The sequence below is a fragment of the Bombina bombina genome, chromosome 4, assembly GCF_027579735.1.
Source record: "Bombina bombina isolate aBomBom1 chromosome 4, aBomBom1.pri, whole genome shotgun sequence".
Taxonomy (NCBI): domain Eukaryota; kingdom Metazoa; phylum Chordata; class Amphibia; order Anura; family Bombinatoridae; genus Bombina; species Bombina bombina.
In genome coordinates, this window is record NC_069502.1 from 462,083,044 (window position 1) to 462,101,763 (window position 18,720).

The 18,720-nt window shown below is 41.1% G+C and overlaps 1 protein-coding gene across 1 annotated transcript in view; it reads left to right on the forward strand.

Annotated features, from left to right (window-relative positions):
* The window catches only part of PSMD2 (proteasome 26S subunit ubiquitin receptor, non-ATPase 2), an 85,240-nt gene extending 77,371 nt beyond the window's left edge, over nucleotides 1–7,869 (forward strand). The window contains exons 18-22 of the mRNA XM_053710344.1: nucleotides 5,273–5,441; nucleotides 5,565–5,659; nucleotides 6,432–6,558; nucleotides 6,648–6,766; nucleotides 7,008–7,869. Of these exons, the coding sequence (XP_053566319.1) occupies nucleotides 5,273–5,441; nucleotides 5,565–5,659; nucleotides 6,432–6,558; nucleotides 6,648–6,766; nucleotides 7,008–7,190 (693 nt within the window). The 3' untranslated portion in view covers nucleotides 7,191–7,869. The remainder of the gene's footprint in view (nucleotides 1–5,272; nucleotides 5,442–5,564; nucleotides 5,660–6,431; nucleotides 6,559–6,647; nucleotides 6,767–7,007) is intronic.
* The last annotated feature ends 10,851 nt before the right edge of the window (nucleotides 7,870–18,720 follow it).

Below are 18,720 nucleotides of genomic sequence, written 5' to 3' on the forward strand. Positions count from 1 at the left end.
GGAGGTGTTAGCGGCTCTGAATGATTGTAACACAGTTGCAATACCAGAGAAAGTGTGTAGGTTGGATAAATATTTTGCGGTACCGGCGAGTACTGACGTTTTTCCTATACCTAAGAGACTTACTGAAATTGTTACTAAGGAGTGGGATAGACCCGGTGTGCCGTTCTCACCCCCTCCGATATTTAGAAAGATGTTTCCAATAGACGCCACCACACGGGACTTATGGCAAACGGTCCCTAAGGTGGAGGGAGCAGTTTCTACTTTAGCTAAGCGTACCACTATCCCGGTGGAGGATAGCTGTGCCTTTTCAGATCCAATGGATAAAAAGTTAGAGGGTTACCTTAAGAAAATGTTTGTTCAACAAGGTTTTATATTGCAACCTCTTGCATGCATTGCGCCTGTCACGGCTGCAGCAGCATTTTGGTTTGAGTCTCTGGAAGAGACACTTGAATCCGCTCCATTAGATGAGATTACACACAAGCTTAAAGCCCTTAAGTTAGCTAACTCATTTATTTCAGATGCCGTAGTACATTTAACTAAACTTACGGCTAAGAATTCCGGATTTGCCATTCAGGCACGCAGAGCACTGTGGCTAAAATCCTGGTCAGCTGACGTTACTTCTAAATCTAAATTGCTTAATATACCTTTCAAAGGGCAGACCTTATTCGGGCCCGGGTTGAAAGAAATTATCGCTGACATTACAGGAGGTAAAGGCCATGCCCTGCCTCAAGACAGAGCCAAACCTAAGGCTAGACAGTCTAATTTTCGTTCATTTCGTAATTTCAAAGCAGGAGCAGCATCAACTTCCACTGCACCAAAACAGGCAGGAGCTGTTGCTCGCTACAGACAAGGCTGGAGACCTAACCAGTCCTGGAACAAGGGCAAGCAGGCCAGGAAACCTGCTGCTGCCCCTAAGACAGCATGAATCGAGGGCCCCCGATCCGGGAACGGATCTAGTGGGGGGCAGACTTTCTCTCTTCGCCCAGGCTTGGGCAAGAGATGTCCAGGATCCCTGGGCGTTAGAGATCATATCTCAGGGATACCTTCTAGACTTCAAATTCTCTCCCCCAAGAGGGAGATTTCATCTGTCAAGGTTGTCAACAAACCAAATAAAGAAAGAGGCGTTTCTACGCTGCGTACAAGATCTTTTATTAATGGGAGTGATCCATCCGGTTCCGCGGTCGGAACAAGGACAAGGGTTTTACTCAAATCTGTTTGTGGTTCCCAAAAAAGAGGGAACTTTCAGGCCAATCTTGGATTTAAAGATCCTAAACAAATTCCTAAGAGTTCCATCGTTCAAAATGGAAACTATTCGGACAATTTTAGCCATGATCCAAAAGGGTCAGTACATGACCACAGTGGATTTAAAGGATGCTTACCTTCACATACCGATTCACAAAGATCTTTACCGGTATCTAAGGTTTGCCTTTCTAGACAGGCATTACCAGTTTGTAGCTCTTCCATTCGGATTGGCTACGGCTCCGAGAATCTTCACAAAGGTTCTGGGTGCTCTTCTGGCGGTACTAAGACCGCGAGGAATTGCGGTAGCTCCGTACCTAGACGACATTCAGATACAAGCTTCAAGCTTTCAAACTACCTCTCCTATCGGAGGCAAAGATAAGACCAATTTTTGGAGGCCGGCGATGTAAAGCGGGCTAGACTGGATCAAGAGACCAGAAATTCTCTTCTATGGTGGCTTTCTCTGCCACATCTGTCCAGGGGGATGCCATTCAGCAGGCCGGACTGGACAATTGGAACAACAGACGCCAGCCTACTAGGTTGGGGCGCTGTCTGGAATTCTCTGAAGGCTCAGGGACAATGGAATCAGGAGGAGAGTCTCCTACCAATAAACATTCTGGAATTGAGAGCAGTTCTCAATGCCCTTCTGGCTTGGCCCCAGTTAACAACTCGGCCCCAGTTAACAACTCGGGGGTTCATCAGGTTTCAGTCGGACAACATCACGACTGTAGCTTACATCAACCATCAGGGAGGGACAAGAAGCTCCCTAGCAATGATGGAAGTATCAAAGATAATTCGCTGGGCAGAGTCTCACTCTTGCCACCTGTCAGCAATCCACATCCCGGGAGTGGAGAACTGGGAGGCGGATTTCTTAAGTCGTCAGACTTTTCATCCGGGGGAGTGGGAACTTCATCCGGAGGTCTTTGCCCAAATACTTCGACGTTGGGGCAAACCAGAGATAGATCTCATGGCGTCTCGACAGAACGCCAAGCTTCCTCGTTACGGGTCCAGATCCAGGGATCCGGGAGCGGTTCTGATAGATGCTTTGACAGCACCTTGGACCTTCGGGATGGCTTATGTGTTTCCACCCTTCCCGATGCTTCCTCGATTGATTGCCAGAATCAAACAGGAGAGAGCATCAGTGATTCTAATAGCGCCTGCATGGCCACGCAGGACTTGGTATGCAGATCTAGTGGACATGTCATCCTGTCCACCTTGGTCGCTACCTCTGAAACAGGACCTTCTGATCCAGGGTCCCTTCAAACATCAAAATCTAATTTCTCTGAAGCTGACTGCTTGGAAATTGAACGCTTGATTTTATCAAAACGTGGTTTTTCTGAGTCAGTTATTGATACCTTAATACAGGCTAGGAAGCCTGTTACCAGAAAGATTTACCATAAGATATGGCGCAAATACTTATATTGGTGCGAATCCAAGAGTTACTCATGGAGTAAGGTTAGGATTCCGAGGATATTGTCTTTTCTACAAGAAGGTTTAGAAAAGGGTTTATCCGCTAGTTCCTTAAAGGGACAGATTTCAGCTCTGTTCAAGCTTTTTGTCAGGCTTTAGCTAGGATCAAGCCTGTGTTTAAAACTGTTGCTCCACCATGGAGTTTGAACTTAGTTCTTAATGTTTTACAGGGGGTTCCGTTTGAACCCCTTCATTCCATTGATATCAAGTTGTTATCTTGGAAAGTTCTGTTTTTAATGGCGATTTCCTCGGCTCGAAGAGTCTCTGAGTTATCTGCCTTACATTGTGATTCTCCTTATCTGATTTTTCATTCAGACAAGGTAGTTCTGCGTACTAAACCTGGGTTCCTACCTAAGGTGGTCACTAACAGGAATATCAATCAAGAGATTGTGGTTCCATCTTTGTGTCCTAATCCTTCTTCGAAAAAGGAACGTCTGCTACACAGTCTAGATGTAGTCCGTGCCCTGCAATTTTATCTACAGGCAACTAAGGATTTTCGACAAACGTCTTCCCTGTTTGTCGTTTATTCTGGTCAGAGGAGAGGTCAAAAAGCTTCGGCTACCTCTCTCTCCTTTTGGCTTCGTAGCATAATACGGTTAGCCTATGAGACTGCTGGACAGCAGCCTCCTGAAAGAATTACAGCACATTCTACTAGAGCTGTGGCTTCCACTTGGGCCTTTAAGAATGAGGCTTCTGTTGAACAGATTTGCAAGGCTGCAACTTGGTCTTCTCTTCATACTTTTTCCAAATTTTACAAATTTGACACACTTGCTTCTTCGGAGGCTGTTTTTGGGAGAAAGGTTCTTCAGGCAGTGGTTCCTTCCGTATAAAGAGCCTGCCTGTCCCTCCCGTCATCCGTGTACTTTAGCTTTGGTATTGGTATCCCATAAGTAATGGATGATCCGTGGACTGGATACACTTAACAAGAGAAAACATAATTTATGCTTACCTGATAAATTTATTTCTCTTGTAGTGTATCCAGTCCACGGCCCGCCCTGTCACTTTAAGGCAGGTAATTTTTCCATTAAACTACAGTCACCACTGCACCCTATGGTTTTCCTTTCTCTGCATGTTTTCGGTCGAATGACTGGTAATGGCAGTTAGGGGAGGAGCTATATAGCAGCTCTGCTGGGTGAATCCTCTTGCACTTCCTGTTGGGGAGGAGTTAATATCCCATAAGTAATGGATGATCCGTGGACTGGATACACTACAAGAGAAATAAATTTATCAGGTAAGCATAAATTATGTTATATATATATATATATATATATGCACACACACACACACACACATATATATATATATATATATATATATATATATATATATATATATATATATATATATATATATATATATATATATATATATATATATATATATATATATATATATATATATATATATATATATATATATATATATATATATATATACCCCCTGCATATCAATAACACCCATGGTCTCTCTTCATGGATACCCTCCCCTGCATATCAATATCACCCTGGTCTCTTCATGGATATCCCCCCCCCTTGCATATCAATATCACCCTGGTCTCTTTATACATACTCCCCTGCATATCAATATCACCATGGTCTCGTCATGGATACCCACCCTGCATATCAATATCACCATGGTCTCGTCATGGATACCCACCCTGCATATCAATATCACCATGGTCTCTTTATGCATACCCCATACAATATATTATATAAATATACTTTCACTTCACATATACCATCAGTGAATGCAAATAGAAACCACCTAAGAAACAGAGGCTTTACAACAAAAAAGGCTTTTTGTTGTAAACCTCAGGCACCTCTGCACCTTGTGTTACTTCCTTTCTCTCCTTTTCCTTCAGTCGATTGGGGGTTGGAGGGAAGGGAGGTAATACTTAACAGCGTTGCTGTGGTGCTCTTTGCCTTCTCCTGCTGGACAGGAGAGATATTCCCAATTGTAATTAGAGATGATCCGTAGACTCACCGTGTCAAGAAATAAATTTATCAGGTAAGCACAAATTTCGTTTGTGTTTTTTTAATTTTGGTGAGTCCTGACTATAGCTTTGTTGGTACTTTTGACATATATTAATGTGATTCCTAAAATATGCCCATTTCTTTTAATAATAATAATTTCTCCTAGTATTAAATTTGAACAAACCTTTGCAACACTGATGTATAATTCACACAGATATGTACCTTCTACAATAAGGCATCTAAACCATATTCTTTTTTGCAGTTTATCTATAAAGCTACCTGAAATACTAGCTAATGTTTGGCTTACGATTAAAAGAATCTTTTGATTGAGAAATATATTAACTTATGAGCCTACCTAACTTTAGCTTTCAACTAAGAATACTGAGAGAACAAAGCAAATTTGATGATAAAAAGTTAATTGTAAAGTTGTTTAAAATTATATGTCCTATCTGAATAAAGTTTAATTTTTACTAGACTGTCCCTTTAAGATCAAATTTATTGCAAAATTGTTCAATGTTGTTCGTTCTTCAAATTTTTTCCCAATAACCTCATGTTTCTTTTACTAATTGTTTCAATTTGTTTAACTTCAGCTAAGATATGGTGAGCCAACTCTACGTAGAGCAGTTCCGTTGGCTCTGGCTCTCATCTCAGTTTCAAACCCTCGACTCAACATCTTAGATACGCTTAGCAAGTTCTCTCACGATGCAGATCCAGAGGTCTCCTACAACTCCATCTTTGCCATGGGCATGGTAGGCAGTGGTAAGATGGCATCTATTTCTGTTTTTGCTATCCTTTCTTGCCAGCTCATTTTGAAGCTGGTAGGTTTTTGGTGGGTTTTTCTTCAAATGTTTGCTCATGTCATTCTGCATTTTTCTTCCACAGGCACTAACAATGCTCGGCTGGCTGCCATGTTGAGGCAGTTGGCACAATACCATGCTAAAGACCCCAATAACCTTTTCATGGTGCGACTAGCACAGGCAAGTAATACTGCATCTTAGCTAATTTATTTTTCCTCAATGTACAAGGATCATGCACTTGTTTTTTTTTGTGTGTAAAAAGGGCAATGCAAAGGCTCTTAGTTTGAATTTCAGATGAGCAGTATATTTATTTCTGACAATTTTAAAAAAGTTCTATTTTCCCTCCCACCGCATCATGTGACACCCATCAGTCAATCACAAAATACATATATTATGTGACTCTTGCACGTGCTCAGTAGGAACTGGTGCCTCCGAAAGTGTGGATTTAAAAAGATTGTACACATTTAGATAATGGAAGTGAATTGGAAAGTTGTTTAAAATTGTGTGCTCTATCTGAATAATGAAATTTTTTATTTTTGACTTGAGTGTACCTTCAGCATAACTAGTCGCACGACACAGCTGTACTGCTAATTGAATCAGCTGGGTCATGTGAATAGCGCTTCTTGCTGGTTCAGTGGCAGTTTCTGCTCGGTTTCAGTCATATTTAACTGTGTGTTTAACCATTTTGCATGAGTCACACACAGATTTGCTAGTAATAAAATTACATGCTCTAACAAACTTAGAACATGTAATTTTATCAATATAAAGGGGGAATTTAAGAAAGGTTCTACATTACAGAACTGGTAATTGGGTTAATTTAACCATCTTCCAGAAGAAGCTTCAATAATAATGCATTTCAAGCATAAATATGTTCGATATGAGAGAATACCCAAGATAAGTTATGCACTTAGGTAGACTGGATTGGTGAAGTCGCTCTTATCTCTCCCTGCAGGGTCTTACTCACCTGGGCAAAGGCACACTTACACTTTGTCCATATCACAGTGACAGACAGCTCATGAGTCAGGTGGCTGTGGCTGGGCTACTGACTGTGCTTGTGTCCTTCTTGGATGTCAGAAACAGTAAGTCTGAGTATCTTGTTCTATCTATTGCCAGTATTCTGTTCTCATGCAAATTTCCTCAATCTGATTCTTCCATTTTTATTTTTCAGTTGTGTTAGGGAAATCTCATTATGTACTGTATGGTTTAGTTGCTGCAATGCAGCCACGAATGTTGGTCACATTTGATGAGGAGTTACGACCTTTGCCAGTATCTGTGAGAGTGGGTCAGGTGAGTTGTTGAAGTGATAGATATTGATTCACATCACCCTAAATCAATGTCCTGATTGTGTTTATCGCATGTCTCTATTTTATTAACATTGCATTGCTGTGCTTCAGAGTGCCCTTCCCCATAACAAAAAACATGCTGAATATATTTTAACACATTGCAGAGCTCTCCCTATTCATTTGATAACATTGCTGGAAATCTCAGGCTATACCTGCTCAAAGTTTGTTTCCCCCTTCCTCTCCAGGCTGTGGATGTCGTTGGCCAGGCAGGGAAGCCGAAAACTATTACTGGGTTTCAGACACACACTACACCTGTATTATTGGCACATGGTGAACGTGCAGAGCTCGCCACAGAAGAATATATTCCAGTCACTCCCATCCTGGAGGGTTTTGTTATTCTGCGCAAGAATCCAAACTATGATGTATAGTGGCACAAGATTCTCCAAGACTGTGGTTTTGGGGGAAGGGTGGGCTTTGTGTCACTGCAGATTAATGGTGTATGGGAGGGTAGTTGTGTTTTTTTTTGTTTGTTTTTTTTGTTACTAAATAGATCTTATTAAATAATTTCACAACTGTCCTGCGAGCTTGGAGCTTGCATTATTTTCTTTACAGTTTTCTCACTTTGTCACCTACATTCTTGTTTAATGTATTTCTTTAGGGATAGGTATTACCAGATATTAAGCTGCCCTTGTTTGGTTCTATAGCATTGATCCAAAAATTTCAACACCTCCAGAAATAAGAGACAACTTTGACAACTATCCAAACTATAGTATGTGTTACCACCACTTCCCACTTATACATGCATGTTTTAATGGTTGTGTCTCATTCAGAAATACACTCAAATTGATGTAATGCTGGTCTGTAATTGATGATAATCTGATGCTTTTATAAATCCTGTCAAGACGGAGTTGCTCTTAAAGGGAAGACCCAACCAGTGATTAAAATCCACCACATATCGCATGTATATAGTTTTCAGCTTCTGTTCTTTACTTCATGTTTTCTGACACACTGGTTTAGATTTATAAACCAAATTACTTACTGTGAACCCCATGATACATTTAAAATTATTGGTGCCAGTGGCCCAAGGAAATAAACTAAAAAATTTGATATTTGTTTCACACACATTTTTCATTCTTTACACTGTCTTGCTAGCATTGCTCTTTCAGCCAACAAGATTCCACACCTTTTGTAAAATATTTCCCTTACATTTTGGTCTGTGAATTAAAATATTTTGGTTTCTTTTTGAAAATTGTTTTAATAACTTATGCCTCATCTGGACGGCAGAAGGATTGTGCAAAATCTATTGGTTTATTGTGGGCTTGCCATGTCTACATGGCTAATTTTTAACTCTCTGTGATATTCCGTTAAGTTTAACTACCATATTTAAGCATGTTTTCGGAGTACTTTCCTAAAGGCTGCTCCCTCTTTAGGTACTCCATTATAGTCTATTTATGGGTGCTAAGTTGTATGCTAAATGGGGCATAACAGCTAAGCAAGAGCATGGGCTTGCCCAAAAAATGCATGGTCTTGCCCAAAAAGTGCATGTATACCTCTTCCTTTTTTACAACGGCAAAAATTCAGCCTCTTGTGATACATTGGGCATAAACTTATAAAAAGTGCCACATGTACAAACTCCAAAGTGTGTGTGTATATATATATATATATATATATATATATATATATATATACAGGGAGTGCAGAATTATTAGGCAAGTTGTATTTTTGAGGATTAATTTTATTATTGAACAACCACCATGTTCTCAATGAACCCAAAATCTCAATATCAAAGCTGAATAGTTGTGGAAGTAGTTTTTAGTTTGTTTTTAGTTATAGCTATTTTAGGGGGATATCTGTGTGTGCAGGTGACTATTACTGTGCATAATTATTAGGCAACTTAACAAAAAACAAATATATACCCATTTCAATTATTTATTTTTACCAGTGAAACCAATATAACATCTCAACATTCACAAATATACATTTCTGACATTCAAAAACAAAACAAAAACAAATCACTGACCAATATAGCCACCTTTCTTTGCAAGGACACTCAAAAGCCTGACATCCATGGATTCTGTCAGTGTTTTGATCTGTTCACCATCAACATTGTGTGCAGCAGCAACCACAGCCTCCCAGACACTGTTCAGAGAGGTGTACTGTTTTCCCTCCTTGTAAATCTCACATTTGATGATGGACCACAGGTTCTCAATGGGGTTCAGATCAGGTGAACAAGGAGGCCATGTCATTAGATTTTCTTCTTTTATACCCTTTCTTGCCAGCCACGCTGTGGAGTACTTGAACGCGTGTGATGGAGCATTGTCCTGCATGAAAATCATGTTTTTCTTGAAGGATGCAGACTTCTTCCTGTACCACTGCTTGAAGAAGGTGTCTTCCAGAAACTGGCAGTAGGACTGGGAGTTGAGCTTGACTCCATCCTCAACCCGAAAAGGCCCCACAAGCTCATCTTTGATGATACCAGCCCAAACCAGTACTCCACCTCCACCTTGCTGGCGTCTGAGTTGGACTGGAGCTCTCTGCCCTTTACCAATCCAGCCACGGGCCCATCCATCTGGCCCATCAAGACTCACTCTCATTTCATCAGTCCATAAAACCTTAGAAAAATCAGTCTTGAGATATTTCTTGGCCCAGGCTTGACGTTTCAGCTTGTGTGTCTTGTTCAGTGGTGGTCGTCTTTCAGCCTTTCTTACCTTGGCCATGTCTCTGAGTATTGCACACATTGTGCTTTTGGGCACTCCAGTGATGTTGCAGCTCTGAAATATGGCCAAACTGGTGGCAAGTGGCATCTTGGCCGCTGCACGCTTGACTTTTCTCAGTTCATGGGCAGTTATTTTGCGCCTTGGTTTTTTCACACGCTTCTTGCGACCCTGTTGACTATTTTGAATGAAACGCTTGATTGTTCGATGATCACGCTTCAGAAGCTTTGCAATTTTAAGAGTGCTGCATCCCTCTGCAAGATATCTCACTATTTTTGACTTTTCTGAGCCTGTCAAGTCCTTCTTTTGACCCATTTTGCCAAAGGAAAGGAAGTTGCCTAATAATTATGCACACCTGATATAGGGTGTTGATGTCATTAGACCACACCCCTTCTCATTACAGAGATGCACATCACCTAATATGCTTAATTGGTAGTAGGCTTTCGAGCCTATACAGCTTGGAGTAAGACAACATGCATAAAGAGGATGATGTGGTCAAAATACTCATTTGCCTAATAATTCTGCACTCCCTGTGTGTGTGTGTGTGTATGTATATGTATGTATATATATATATATATAATTAATCGTGCTATAGTAAATGTAATATTTTTTTTTATATAGCTCTTAAAAGTTCATCCTGAGTTTGCAGCTAGCTCATACTGGTTTTTATTTTGACATTTTCTTTATTTGGTTTATATATATATATATTATTTATTTAAACAGACAATTACTGTTCCAAACAGAATTAAAATAAAACAGATATAGTATCTCTGTACCTTTCTAGGTTCCAACATACATTCATTGTTTATCAAGTGCATTAATATACAGATTAACGACATGTTACTTTTCACATCATGTCAATTGATCCAAGATATGTTGGGAAGGGGAGAGAAAAAAAACAACCCTCAAACATGTCCTCAACTACCCAATCCTCCTATCCCCAAGGCAGAAAATGCAGCATGTCTGCAGAAAGAACAGGAACTGTTAGCACTTTTCAGTGCTGCTCCACATTAGGCTGTTCTTTTTAAACAGAGCTGTTCTCTGGCTGCATTGTATAGGTTTTCCTTAACACAGTGCATCCAGAGCAAAGTGCTGTTTGAAGACAACAGTCACATATGCAGTAGTGCATTGATTGTTGTCTGGCTCTGAGATTTTTGCAAGCTCGTTCCCTAGCTTTTCAGTCTGCAAAGCTGTTTTCCTCTGAATGTAAGATGTTCGTATGAGCAATGCACCTTTTTATTACTACATTTCTATGTTAGACTAAGAGAAAAGGAAACAAATTAATTCAAGAGACATTTTACAATTACTTTTTTTTTTTTTGTCTGCAGCTAAATTGCAATGCAATTTTCAACTACTGCACTAGATTATACAACTTTAAATATTGCTTTATTCTCCAGTTAACCAACACATTGTAATTGATCTGGTGCTTTAGTGTAACTGACAAATTTGCAATTTTAATTTATATAAAAATGACCTGCAGAAACATTTTCACTAAAAAAAATTGCAGAAAGTGAAAACAAGTTCTGCCTCGGGGCCTTCTATTCCTTTTACCCTCTGTTTCTCCTCCCATAATATCCAATTTTCCCATACTGCTATAGTCTCATCAGAATTATCCAAAAACAAAACTGCTGTCTCTGACATTTTCTTGTAGTATCTAATCTTGTTTAAAATTATGTCTAGATGAGTAGATTTATTCCAGAATTTAGTAATACTGACACGAGTAGCCATGCAAATAGCAATTAGTTTGTTAGAGTACTTAGAAAATTCTTTAATCGGACTGTGTAATAGTGCTTGTTGTGGTGTAAGAACAACCTTTATATTCCTAACCTCACTGATGAGGTTTGATATTTTGTTCCAATGATTGTATCATTTCTGGACAGGACCACCACATATGAAAGTATGTCCCAATCCCGCTACATTTTCTGAAACATGTCTGGTAGGGTTCAGAAAAAAACAGAAACAACCTTTTTAAATAATATTCTTTGAGATTAGCACTGCATGTAAATGAACCTCATGATTTAACTTGAGAACTCCACTTTGATGTAGTCAAAGTGTCTTGTAATTCACCATCCCATTTTTGCATATAAGGCAATTTTTGTGAATCTTGAGCAAAGTTAATTAATGGATAAATTCCTGAAATGGAGCCTCTTAATCTAGATTTAGCTAGACAGAGATTAAAAAAAGTTGGGGAGAGTTTACGTTTCTGACTTGAGTATGTTTCTAAGCCTAGATGATAGTTGGATGTAGTGAATCCACAAATTAGGAGCAGAGGTGGATAGCTCAGTGTAGAGTTCATAAGAGATTATATTCTGGACTGACATCGCATCGGCAATTCTATAAAGCTATTTATTAGCCCTAGTGTTGAACAAACTACTATCAGCATATGAAACCAAACAGGCCAAGGGAATTGCTTTTGGATTTTTTCTTATGAGAGAGACTTTTTTGGTAGTAAAGTCCCAAATATTAAAACTATGGGAGATTTGAAATATAAAGATTCCAATTGGATGGTCTCCCTTTTTCTCCCAACCATAAAAGTTGAGAGATGGGTGGCACTCCAACCATATCACCCTCCACACCGACCCACGAGATATCAACCTGTACGTTATGCCATAATGAGCTAGCCTAGCCAAATAGTAATAGGATCTAAGATCTGAGACCCCCTCCCACTCTGAGTAAGCATTGTTTTTTTTATTAATTGGCTGTCCTACCACCTTCAAACAAGCATAAAAGGTCAGTTCAAATTTTACATTCTGCAAGTAATGTAAGTCCTGGTCCAAAGGATACTGTAGTATCTTCGAACGGTGAGGTTTCCTCTGAGCGTGAGCCTCCCTCCATCTAATGTAGAACCTGATAATTCCCCCTTTTTACTTAAAATTGAACGCACTTGTTCTCTTTTAAAAGAGGTCTTCATCACTAGGGGTTGAAAAACCTAAACCTTCTGACGATAAACCATGTAATTGTTTAAATTCATTATTTAAAACTGTTGTTAATCTCCCTGAGATTTTCCCTATACCTGATGCTGTCTCTGATATGATTGCTGGTCTAAATCAGTCTGTCTTTTAATCCTTCTACAAGGTTTAAAAATCTATATCCTTCACCTGCTGCTAATCTAGTATTATGGGAAACAGTTCTCAAAGTAGATGGGGCCATTTCATTCTAATGACACGGTGAGTTCACGGATTGTCAAACTACTATTGGGAATATCACTCCTGGCCAGCATGAGGAGGCAAAGAGCACCACAGCAAAGCTGTTAAATATCACCTCCCTTCCCCCCCAGTCATTCTCTTTGCCAAGATATTATTTTGAAGCAGAGCAAGATTGGGTTTAGCCGTAGCCCATGTCAGTCTCTTCAGTAGAGCAGTGGTGACTTTAAAGCAGTTGGGAACTTGTGGGGTATAATCCTCACTGCGTCTCCCAAACAATTGTTTCTGCCCTATCCGGAAAGCCTGACTAGGATAATTCAGTCTTTATTTTTCCCACGGGGCTATGTGAGGGAGAGGACCTCTCATACCATGTGAGCTGCCCTGCTGGCAGCAGATTGTTCTTCAGGTAAGTGCCTAATTTTATTTTCTTGATGAATGTGGCACTTTTTCAGTTAAGCCTGATTTTGGGACACTAACAATCCTTTTTGGGGTTAATAGGATTTTAGTAGGCAGTGTGTGAAGGCACTGGGAACGTATAGTCTTTTGGAGAGAGGCTCAGACTTATTTTATTGTTCCAGTTCTGAAGACTCAGATAGTTATTCCGGTGCTTGGGGGACAGAGTCAGTATGTTTTTACTATGGGAAGCAACGGCTCTGGCATTAAAAATAATGGTGACCGGCTTCTTTCTAGTTAGATTACTCCCACAAATAGAAGGGCGGGCTTCTGAGGTGGCAATTAGTGTTGCACGCCTTTCTGGAGCTTTTCATGTTAGTTCCGGTCCGGAGTGTGTTACTGCGTCTCTGCTTAAAGGAATCAGTGACAAGTGTTACGGAGCCATCTTTAAACAGCTAGACTTTAGTCCGGATCGTAGTTTGAGGATTCCATTCACAGGGGGACAGGTAGGCACCTCAGCAAGAAGTGCTGAGGTGAGGAGGCTGCTTGAGGGTTACTGTACACTGCTGTTTTTGCGGTAGTCAAGGAATAAAAGAAAAATTATTTTTACTTTTAAAATTTAAAGTGACTAACGTTTTTTGGTATTAATATTTTCAAAGTTAAATAAAGCTGTTGAGTTTATTTTGTTTATAAATTGAGTAAAGATGGATCAAGAGGCCCTGCAAAATGTTACATGTGGCTTGTGTTTTGACTCTAATTGGAACCCCCAATTCCATTTTGTCCCTCATGTATTGAAACAACATTACATTACAGGTATAGACTTTTTGAATCTGAGCCATCATTAGCTAAGGCAGATGCTGTTCAGGGGTCCCCTGTCCAAGATATGCCGCAGCTTTCTCCTCAAGTGTCCCAAACATTATCGTCCACACATGCAGTGCCCTGTGTTTCCTCTTAAACTCCAGTTGGGGTTACCTTGCATGACATTGCTACCCACATATCCTCTGCGGTAACTGATACACTGTCTGCTTTTCCCATGCTACAGGGAAAGCGCAAGAGGAAATGTAAGGAATCAGTGAGTAAGGTTTCTGACACAGTTGTGGTTATTCCGAATGTTTCCTCCCAGAAGTCTGAGGAGGAAGATACTTTGGTAGCATCTGAGGGTGAAGTCTCAGACTCACACTGTAATTCCTTCTACTGACGCTGAAGTAGTATCCTTCAGGTTTAAGCTAGAACACCTCCGGTTGTTGCTTAAGCAGGTTTTGGCCACTCTGGACGACTCCACAGGATTGACCACGACAGTCAGGCTGAAGTCAAGTAAGTTAAACAAATTATTTGACATTCTTTCCGGTACCAGACCGGGCTGCATAGATTATTGCTTGGAAATGGAAGAGACCTGGTATCCCTTTTTCTCCATCCCCAATGTTTAAGATCCCCAAGGTGGACGGGGCAATTTCCACTTTGGCTAAGAGAACCACTATTTCCATAGAAGATAGCTGTTCCTTTAAGGATCCTATGGATAAGAAGTTGGATGGGTGACTAAAAAAGATGTATGTACTCCATGGTTTACAATGGCAACCTGCGGTGTGTATTGCTACCGTCACCAGTGCGGCAGCTTGTTTGATTTGCTGTCTGAATCTATTCAGACAGGTACTTCCCTTGAGGAGATGCAGGATAGGATCAAGGCTCTTAAGTTGGCCAATTCCTTCATTATGGATGCTTCCCAGGTTATTAAGTTGGGAGAAAAGATTTCTGGTTTTGCAGTACTGGCCTGCAGAGCCTTATGGTTGAAATCATGGTCTGCGGAGGTGTCGTCTAAGCTTTTGGCGATTCCCTACAAGGGTAAGACCTTGTTTGGGCCGAGCTTGGCTGAAATTATTTCCGAAGCCTTCCTCTCCCTCTACAAAGGAGGAACAGTCCAAGCCTTCCTGGAGGTCCAACTAGCCATGGAACAAGGGAAAGCAATCTAAGAAGTCCGCTACTGACTGCCCCCGATCCGGGACCGTTTTTTGTGGGGGGCAGACTTTCCTCCTTTGCTCAGGCTTGGGTTTGGGATGTTCAGTATCTCTGGGTGGTGGACATAGTGTCCCAGGGATACAAACTAGAGTTCAAGACCTTTCCTCCCAGGGGCAAGTGTCTGCTCTCAAGATTATCTGTAGACCAGATAAAGAGAGGCGTTCTTACATTGTGTTCGAGACCTTTCCGACCTGGGGGTGTTCCAATGCAGGAACAGGGTCTGGTATTGTACTCCAATCTGTTCCTGGTTCCCAAAAAAGAGGGAACTTTCAGACCAATTCTAGACCTCAAAAGTCTAAACAAGTTCCTCAGAGTACCGTCCTTCAAGATGGAAACTATTCGTTCCATTCTTCCCTTGGTTCAAGAGGGTTAATTCATGACAACAGTAGATTTAAAGGAGGCTTACCTGCATGTTCCCATCCACAGGGATCATCACAAGTTTCTGAGGTCCGCATTTATAGACAAACACTTCCAGTTTGTGGCTCTTCCATTCGGCCTTGCCACAGCTTCCAGAGTTTTTTCAAAAGTCCTGGGTTCTCTGTTGGCAGTGCTCCGGTTGCGGGGCATTGCAGTAGCACCTTATCTGGACGACATTCTGGTTCAGGCACCATCTTTTTCAACAAGCGAACTCCCACACGTAGATGTTATCCTTCCTGCGCTCTCACGGAGGGAAGGTGAATTTGGGAAAGAGTTCCTTAATTCCAGCTTACAAGGGTAGTGTTCTTGGGAACCATAATAGATTCCCTATCAATGAAAATATTTCTGACAGAGGTCAGAAAATCAAAGATCTTCGATTCTTGTCGGTAGCTTCAGTCCTCTCCTCGGCCGTCAGTGACTCAATGTATGGAGGTAATCGGTCTGATGTTAGCTGCCATGGACATCATTCCGTTTGCCCGTTTCCACCTCAGACCTCTGCAGTTATGCATGCTCAGACAATGGAACAGGGATTATGCGGATCTGTCTCAGCAATTACATCTGATAAGGCGACAAGAGATTCTCTTCTTTGGTGGTCATCTTAGGAACATGTTTCCCAGGGAACCTGCTTCTGCAGACCCACCTGGGTGATTGACAATGGACGCCAGCCTGCTGGGATGGGGAGCAGTCTGGGGCTCTCTAAAGGCTCAGGGGACATGGACTTGGGAGGAGTCTGTTCTCCCCATAAACATTCTAGAACTGAGGGCAATCTTCAATGCTCTTCTGGCCTGGCCTCAGTTAGCTTCAGCCTGTTTTATCAGGTTCCAGTCAGACAACATAACTTCAGTGGCTTACATCAACCATCAGGGAGGAACTCTGAGTTCCTTGGACATGATAGTGGTAGCCAAGATTATTCAGTGGGCAGAGACCCACAACTGCTGCCTATCTGCGATCCACATTCCAGGAGTGGACAATTGGGAAGCAGATTTCTTTCATGTAATTGGCTAGAGTCTATGAGCTAGTGACGTATGGGATATACAATCCTACCAGGAGTGGCAAAGTTTCCCAAACCTCCAAAATGCCTATAAATACACCCCTCACCACACCCACAACTCAGTTTTACAAACTTTGCCTCCTATACAGAAATAGATCTGATGGCCTCTCATTTGAACAACAAACTTCTCAGGTACTTTGCGTGGTCCAGGGATCTTTATGCAGAAGTAGTGGATGCTCTAGTAGTTCCTTGGTCCTTCCAGCATGCTTATGTTTCCTCTTCTCGTTCTACTTTCCAGAGTAATTTCCAAGATGAAAATGGAACAGTCATTTGTAATCCTGATTGCCCCAGTATTGCCTCTCAGGATTTGATATGCGGATCTGGTTTGAACGTCCAGTTGCCTGCCTTGGCTCTAAGGTCAGACCTTCTGTCTCATGGTCCTTTCTTCTATCAAGATCTAAAGTCTCTAATCTTTATGGCATGGAAATTGAACGCTTAGTTCTGAGTCATAGAGGATCCTAAGATTCTGATTTAACACTCTGATTAAGGCTCGTAACCCTGTTTCTAGGAAAATGTATCCCATTTGGAAAAACTTAAATTTATTAGTGTATTGATCATAATTCCAAGGATTCTTCAGTTTTTGTCGGATGGTTTAGATAAGGAATTAAAAATTGAGTGTAGGGGAAAGCAGTAAGATAATCTGCAAAAACCTATTTCTTCTATAAGGTACAAGTCCACGGATTCATCCTTTACTTGTGGGATATTATCCTCCTACTAACAGGAAGTGGCAAAGAGCACCACTGCAGAGCTGTCTATATAGCTCCTCCCTTAGCTCCACTCCCCAGTCATTCTCTTTGCCTACTCTAAGTACTAGGAAGGGTAAAGTAAAAGAGGTGATAAAATATTAGTTTTTACTTTCTTCAAGCAAGAGTTTTTTTGTTTTAAATGGTACCGGTGTGTACTATTTACTCTCAGGCAGCAGATGGATGAAGACTTCTGCCTGGAGGATGATGATCTTAGCATTTGTAACTAAGATCCAGTGCTGTTCCCACAGAGGCTGAGGAGTACAGGAAACTTCAGTGTGAGGAACGTTTTCATGCTATATAGCAGTGAGGTATGTTCAGTAATTTTTTCTGGAGAGACTGTGTATTTCAGAAAGGCTGACAGTATCCCCATGAGGGTAAGGGTAAGCAGTAATCCTAAGAGCTATAGAAAGGCATTACTAAGCTTGCATAAGGGGCTAATTAAAAAATGGTTGACACTGGTTTTTGAATGTTTGTGGGCAAACGTTTTATGAACTGGGAGTGCTATTAACGTTTTGTGGGCAATAACGTTTTTGTTGGCAACTTTATTGAGGGTACACTTGGCTTATTTTTTTGGGTCTCAGAACCCACATGGCTAGTTTAAAACCGCTCTGGTGCGGTTCTTTGAGGCTGTAGAGACATCGAGTGAGATGGGCGGGGCCTATTTTCACGCCTCAGATGCGCAGTTTTCACGCAGCAAGCTCCAACTCCTGAGGGCCCTTGTGGATGTTTAGGGCCAAATCGAAGCTTTAACCCCATAGTTACTATCCCTGAGGGCAGGTAGGCACCACAGCAGGGCTGTGGCAAGGTGCTGGGGGTGTTTTTATTTTCCGGATTTAGGCCTTAATTCAATCCGGTTTGCACAATAAAGGGTTAAATGTTAAATTTTCTTGTGGGGCAAACTTAACTACACATATTGAGTCTGCTATCAAAAATTTGGAGCATTTTAAAGCAGTTTTGCAGAACGTGTATGCTTTTTTTTCTCTTAAAGGCACAGTACCGTTTTTAAAGATTGTTGTTTTTTTCACTAAATAAAGTGTTTTCATGCTCGTTTGTAGTCATTACTGCCCTGTTCAACATGTCTGACATTGAGGAAAGTCATTGTTCAATATGTTTAGAAGCCATTGTGGAACCCCCACTTAGAATGTGTCCCTCATGCACTGAAAGGCCAATAAATTGCAAAGAACATATTTTAGCTACTAAAAGTATATCGCAGGATGATTCTCAGTCAGAAGGGAATCAGGTTATGCCATCTAATTCTCCCCAAGTGTCACAACCGTTAACGCCCGCACAAGCGACGCCAAGTATTTCTAGTGCGTCTAATTCTTTCACCCTGTAAGATATGGCCGCAGTTATGAATACTACCCTCACAGAGGTTTTATCTAAGCTGCTTGGGTTGCAGGGGAAGTGCAGTAGGTCTGGTGTGAGAACTAATGCTGAGCCCTCTGACGCTTTATTAGCCTTATCCGATGTACCCTCACAAT